At 44.4% G+C, this 7,416-nt stretch overlaps 1 protein-coding gene across 1 annotated transcript; it reads right to left on the bottom strand.

Annotated features, from left to right (window-relative positions):
- Positions 1 to 5,054: 5,054 nt before the first annotated feature.
- On the bottom strand, positions 5,055 to 6,218 carry LOC136523525 (uncharacterized). The gene has a single exon (XM_066517181.1). The coding sequence runs from the start codon at positions 6,216 to 6,218 to the stop codon at positions 5,055 to 5,057; it is 1,164 nt and encodes a 387-aa protein (XP_066373278.1).
- Positions 6,219 to 7,416: the final 1,198 nt, after the last annotated feature.

Below are 7,416 nucleotides of genomic sequence, written 5' to 3'. Positions count from 1 at the left end.
CAAAACTACAAATATTTACTAGTTGGTCACTTTCTATACCGACATAAGATATAAGGCTGATCCAAATCAATCTAATTTAGGCAGAGTGATATTGCTGTAATTAGATAAATAATAAAAGCAATAAGCAATATTGGTAACTTAATGAATCTACCAAAAACTGCCATTCTAAGGTAGAGCCAATAACTTGACCTTGATCTAGTTCAAGCAGTGGGGTGTGAGGCAGAATCACACAGGACATACTTGAACTAGACAAGAGTCGATAACTAGCTTATACCAGAGTCGCAGTGGGGGTCAACCGGATCGATGCAGCCATACGAACAGAGGTATAAACCATGACGGTACTTACAGACAAGCAGTGGAGGTCGACCGGATCGATGCAGCCATACTCGCTGAAGAACTCACCGAGATCTACTCTACTCCTACTCCTAAGGGGTGGCCAGAGCCGAAAAAGTAATTGACTTGTATTTGATTGATTGTTGTCCTTTTACAATAGCTGAGGTTTGATATTTATACCCAGGGTCTAAACATGAATCCAACTTGAGCACGATTCGTTACAATCTTTGGCATAAAATAAAAACATTCCTAATCTAAGATAACTTGGACTCTAATCTTTCCCTTTTTGTAGAGTCCAGCATGTCTCGTCCCAGCGCTGATCATAGCCTCTATCATTATCTGCTGGCACTATATGAAGAAAGCCGATTCTAGTGCTGCGTCCGAATCAGCTGGTTTTGATCTGCATGCAATTGACTCCTTGATGTCATGATCTTGGGAGCTTCCGAGCCCCTGTGACTCTTCTTCCAAATTTTGGTGTAAACAACATCAAAGACGTGCTCAAGAAATTTGGAATGAATGAGAGCAAAGCTATTAGTACCCCAATGAGAACAAATGGCAATTTGGATAGTAATGCAAGTGGCAACATGGTGGATCAAAAAATGTATCGGTCTATGATTGGAATCCTACTCTATGTGACCATCAAGGCCAGATGTCATGTTTAGTGTGTGCATGTGTGCAAGATTTCAAGCCTCACCAAGAGAAAGTCATTTGAATGCTATAAAGAGAATATTAAGGTACTTAAAGCATACACAAAATGTTGGTTTGTGGTATCCCAAAGGAGCAAATTTTGAGCTTGTTGGATATTCGGACTTCGATTATGCGGGATGCAAGGTTGAAAGGAAGAGCACTTCGGGCACTTGTCAATTATTGGGAAGATCATTTGTTTCTTGGTCATCAAAGAAGCAAAATAGTGTTGCATTATCAACCGCTGAAGCCGAATACATATCCGTCGGTAGTTGTGCACAAATTCTTTGGATGAAGGCCACCTTGAATGACTTTGGAATCAAGTTCAAGAAAGTGCCATTGCTATGTGACAATGAGAGTGTAATCAAGCTAACCAACAATCCGGTTCAACATACAAGAACAAAGCACATTGATGGCTGTCACCATTTCATAAGAGATCAACAAAAAGGAGACATTTCAATTGAGAGTGTGGGCACCGAAGATCAACTTGCCAATATGTTCACAAAGCCACTTGATGAGAAGAGGTTTTGCAAGCTAAGGAACGAGTTGAACATATTGGATTTTCTCAAATATGTGTTCATGCACCCCCACTAATATGTCATGCCTATCCTTCGAGCAACCAAGGTAAAAGTTGATTGGCATACATACATACCTTGCTAAGGACTTGTGTAGTGCATCTAGTCATTTCTATCATGTCTTAGGCTCATTCATGAAAATCAAATGAATTTGATGATTGTATGGTACCACTATTGCTTCTATGCTTGATATGATCTAGTGGTAGCATATGACATGTTTGTGGGCTTGTGAACCTAGTGTTTGATCTAGAAAATGAGCTATAAGTGTCTAACTCAACATGGTCAAGATAACCCTTGAAATGAGGTGTGAAGAAGCTTGTCCTTGGATCAAACTGAGTTAAATATCTTTGTCAAGTGTTCTAGATTGAACCAAATTTAGAAAAATGATTCTCACCCCATTGATTGACATTGATAATCTTAACCTATCTAAAATTAAACCTTTGTGGTCATTGATGACAAAGCGGGAGATAAACAAAGATGAATGAGATAGGGGGAGAAAATGGACAAAGGAAGGGGATCAAATTAAAATTTGAGCACACAAGTAGGGGGAGCAAGCTCATAAACTTGATTGATGCATTTGAATGTGCATTTCATATGTATGCTTGCATTGTACAAGTTTTAAATTAAAATTCCATGCTTGTGTGGTGTATGTTAGTTGTAGGTTTGTTTGATGAAATGAAAAACTAGCATGCATAGGATGACAGTTAGATATGCCTTGCTTTGTTTTCAAGTAGTACTAGAGCCTTGCAGTTAATGTTGATCTCATGAGGTATCTAGTTCTTTGTCTTTGCAAGTGATATCTATCTAACAATGGTGCCAAGGATGGTATTATTGGTGCACTCCGATTGGTATCACGCTTCAAAGGTCCATCTCTTACACCTTAGCATCATTTGGTAGACATTACTCTCCCACAACTCAATCTATGTATACGTGCAAGCTTTTAATCCAAACTCTTAGCACATATGTAGGGGGAGCAAATGCTACCAATTCAGGTTCATGAAACTTGTCCAAATTCTTTACACATGGTAAAAATACTTGGGCAAGCAACATGGATTCAAATTTGAGTTTATTTCATATCTTTGTAGTGGTTGTCATCAATTACCAAAAAGAGAAAGATTGAAAGCCCTAGTTTGATTTTGGATAATCGATTAAACCTATTTGGACTAACCATATGCTCTAAGTGTGAATTTGAGATAGGTTGGTCCAACCCAAGTGATGGAGCTAAGTGGCACTCATGGATGGAGATGGCCACATGAAATAAAGATCATGGTGATGGTGTGGATATGTGATGATGATCAAGCTCCGGATTTGGAAAAGAAGAGAAAAACAAAATGGGCTCAAGGCAAAGGTATATGTGATAGGGCCATTTTGTTTTGGTGATCAAGACACTATATAGAGTGTGATCACATTAGTATAGATGGTCGTACTATTAAGAGGAGAGCTCTTATCGGACAACTCGATCATCTAGTGCCACTAGGTGTTGGAAAACTTGCATATGCATTTTAGGCCTAGTGCACATTCGGTGAGAATTGATTAACCTTTGAAAAGTAATTGTGAAAATGCTAACACATTTGCACGTGATGGTGAAACACTTGTGGTGTTGGCACATTTGCAAAGGAATCAAAGGAGGTGAAAAAGGGGATGAGGTGCTCCCTCTGGGGGGCACCGTCACCCCTTGTCTGGTGCACCGCCACCCCTAGGGCGGTGACCGGCAGAAAGAGGCCGAGAGGAAGGCGTTGATGTTGCCTTGGGGGGGGCACAACCACTGTGTGTCCGAAGAGCAAGTAAGTGAGGGCTGGCACCGCAAGTGGCGGTGTGCACCGCGCCAGGCATGATGGTGCACCACCGGGGGGCAACGCCACCATGTCCGGTGCCACCGCCTCATTTATCCAGAGAGTGGGGAAATGGGGTCGGTCATCGCTCGGCACCGCCATGCCTAGGGCGGTGCACCGCCCTATTTTTTCCGAGATCAGGGGTTTCGCGGGGTTGGCTTGGGTGGTCACCGCCACCCCTAGGGCATTGCCACCGTCACCCTGTCCGGTGCCCCAACGGCTAGTGAATGATGACCGTTGGGGGGCACCGCCGTGGCATGTCCGGGGCCACCACCGCCGTGTTTGGTGCCCTCGTAGAAAAGTGCTCCAAAAGGGGTAACGGCTCTATTTGTTTGTGGGCTTATAAATAGATGTGGTGGTCGGCCTTGGCTACTCTCTTGGCACTTCCTACACCTATGTACACCCTTTAGAAGCTGAGCACACCACTGCACTCATTTGCACACTTGATTTCATCATCTTGAGTGAGATTGGAGAGCCTCTAGTGATATGCTTAAGTGATCTAGCATCTTGTGGTACTAGTTGGGCGATTTGGGCTGGTGAAGATCTTGTTACTCTTGGTGTTTGCTAACACCTAGACGGCCCGGTGATTGGAGGATCGTCGAGCGGAGGAAGGTGATTGTCTCCGGCTCTGATCATTGTGATTATGAAGGGTTCTTGTGCCTTCCCCGACGGAGCGCCAAAGACAACTCTAGTGGATTGCGTGTGGCTTGTGGATCCTCATCTTGTATTGGTTTTGCGGCACCCAGTTGCGGGTTAGGCGTGTGATGCCTATTAGCGCGTGAACCTCCAAGTGAGTGAATTGCCACAACGGGGACTAACTTTCCGGCAGGCAAGTGAACCTCGGAGGAAAATTCATTGTGTCAGCTTTGTCTCCTTGATATTCTTTGGTATTTCATTTGATTGGTCACTTGCCACGGTGGTATATCTTCTCTACCACTCTCTTGCATTACTTTGTGTTTTTACCTTGTAGAGCTTGTGGTAGTTGTAGCTAGTTGTGTAGCTTAGCTTCTTAGTTTTTTTAGTTCCTAGCTAGCTCAACAAGTGTAGAGAGTAGCGACATAGACCTTGAGTGCCTAGTGATCATAATTGACTAGAATTGTTGGTAGGTGGCTTGTATTTTTAGTAGGCTAGCGCAATATTCGATTCGTCTCATAATTATCTAACCTCTTGTCTTAGTGTTGTTGTAGATTTTTAATAGGCTATTCACCCCCCTCTAGCCATGAGGACCTTTCAACGTGTGAGCGTACACGACGAGTGTAGCCTCCTGAGCTCTAGGCTGATTAGGAGAATTAATTAGGGGGTTAATCAGATTGTCGTGATGTTAAATCCGAAGGTTTAATCGACACTCAATGTATACTATAATGATCTTACCTTTAAAAGTATACATTAAAAGCACGTCATAATATACAAAGTAAACATTGAACATTTAATATGGAGCAAGGCACTCATACGTTGGGTATTTATGGGCATAAAACCACAAAGCTGCTCAATCGCCAATAAAGAGAAGTACATCCCAAGATGAAGGTATTAGGCTAGCAGCACTGGCACAGAATTTTGGAGCGACAAATCATGCTATTAGGCTAGTAGGATGGTTTTTCGGTGGTGGTTTAAAAAAGGAATCCAATGCGTATTACATAGTTTTAGTAAGGAAAAACCATGTTGGAAGCCCTTTGCAGCCCTGTGGACGCACAACTGTTGTGTCCGGCAATAAAGGAGTGATCGTCCCATTACTCATGTTGAAAACACCAGAGTCACGAAAAGGATCTGCTGTCCAATGTTCACGATCATAGTCACACACAAAATAGATGCAGTTCTCCTGAGCTCCACATTCAGAAGCAGGGAGAAACTTGGAGTAGGTGCCAACAAAGAGTGCTTGGTCCCCCAAGGTATTGAGCCTTCTCCACTTATGATGGGAATTGGTGGTCAAGTCGAGCTCAAAGACTTCAAATGAAATGGTAACAAAATTCTTCGCCTCCAAATTATCATCCTCCGAACTATCATCCTCTGGTAAAGCGGTTAAGTCTCGAAGCAATCGCCTTATCTGTAACAATTTACCGTTGGATTCAGCAAGGTAACTCCGATATAAGCTCATATACGTCTTATCAGCAATGGCTAAGCATACTATCCCTGGATTCTGGACGGCGTTAGCCACGTGTTTGATAGATGAGACACTTGGCGGCTTGCCACCTTCATAGCTCGAAACAATCTCGAAGGCAAAGAGCTTCTTGAGTGAGAGAGCATACAACTTCCCTTCAAAGAATGCGATGTCAAAGATGTACTCGGGCATTTGGACTGCAATGGCAGACGAGGACCGCCGGCCAATGGAAATTACACACTGCCATTTTGAGGTCAAGATCAGCACAGCAAAAAGGGAATCCGATGACAGATCAAGAGTGGAGAGCGGCACTAGCTTGAAGAATATCGAATCCCCGTAGTAGCCGTTGGCTTTCATAGGAAGCCCCACAACGCACTTGGAGAAAGGGTTCATCAATGCGAGCTTGCCACCGAGGCGCCGGAGGAAGAGCCAGTTGCCCACGGAGCCATGGAGAGAGGCATCCTCCGGCACACGCATGTGGTGAATCTCGCCGTCTGAGATGTTAAGGAAGGTGCCGTCGAGTAAGGTCAGCCACGGTAGCGGAGGGGGAAGAGGCTCCTCTGCAGCAATGCGATGCCATGCGCGGCAGACGGCTCCAAGTCGAACACGGTCGGCTAGGGAGGGGAGGCGCCTGAGTACAAGGCCCAGAAGCTCTGGCCGCAAGTCTGCCCAAGACGGGCAGTGCCTGGCCGCCGCCATCACGGCACTTCTTGTTTCTCAACGAGCTGTCTCTGGACGCGCCGCCAAGGAGACCGATCCAGTCGGTTGAGATCGAGAGATGATGGTAGTTGTTGGTACGGGCGTGTACGGTTGTTGGGAATTGGGACTTGAGAGGACCTGGCGACGTCGCCATGGATCCAGATTTTTATAGCCCCGGGCGGCCGGCCGGCCGCAACCCGGTGACAGGCGGACTCGAGCGTCTCAACGAGTCGGTTGCTGCAGCCTGCAGGAAAACTGGGCCACGCAGACTCGGAACCCACGCGATGGATTCCTCCAAGCCCAGGTCCTACTCGAACCAAGCAGACGCCCAACCGGTACACCGGCCCAACCAAGTCCGGAACTGGGGGACGCAAGTAATACGTAATACTACGTCCGATAGATTTAAGGCTCCCATACATATCGGCAAATAGTCGGTTCTAAAATAAAAACGACATATGGTCATCTACCTTATATATAGCTTAGAACTTTATAAACATTCTTATATGCAGGCTAGAGGAAAGTCAGGGAATACGTTCATAGAACCAAAACCATCTTGTAGCATGTTCGCTTGGTCGTAAACGATCGTGGATTATAAGTTAGGATAATATTTTTTTCTCACACCAAACCAGTCACCAGTAATAATTCACGATCGTTTCAGCCAAAACGAACAGGTCGTTGATCTTCAGTCAGACTCAAGCATCTTAGGAGACATTAATGAAGCATTGCGGTTCACGTGATTCGCAACGGGAGAAGCAATACGTTGGTTTTTTAAACCGATCGGTGTCTAATCGTAGTATCAATCTATCAAGTTTTACTTTTATGTTTGATTTGATATATACATTATACAAATAGGCAAGTATATATGTGTGCGTTGCCATGGATAGTAAGACCGGGGAAGATTGGGCTGTGGGGTCCACCTATTGGCCCCCGTTCGCGTGCTCTTAAATCCGGCTTGATCCGCTTATTTTTTCATCCGGAACGGTGTTTTTCTCTCATAAATTCCTCAAGCATTCCTCCAAACCATCCAGATTCCTCCAAAATTCAGACAAGCGAACATGCTGCTATTAACTGATTTGTCCAACTAGTGATATACTCCATCCGTTTCAAATTATAAGCCGTTTTGACTTTTTTGATATATTTATTTTGTTATGCATCTAGATATATAGCAAAACGAATGAAGCAAAAAAGTCAAAGCGAC

The sequence above is a fragment of the Miscanthus floridulus genome, chromosome 18 (genome assembly GCF_019320115.1).
Source record: "Miscanthus floridulus cultivar M001 chromosome 18, ASM1932011v1, whole genome shotgun sequence".
NCBI lineage: Eukaryota > Viridiplantae > Streptophyta > Magnoliopsida > Poales > Poaceae > Miscanthus > Miscanthus floridulus.
Note: the sequence above shows the minus strand (reverse complement) of the source record. Positions and strands in the feature narration are given on the sequence as shown.

What these genes read in the sequence shown, in the direction of transcription:
- LOC136523525 (XM_066517181.1), bottom strand. Translation starts at nt 6,218, where the DNA reads ATGGCGGCGGCCAGGCACTGCCCGTCTTGGGCAGACTTGCGGCCAGAG.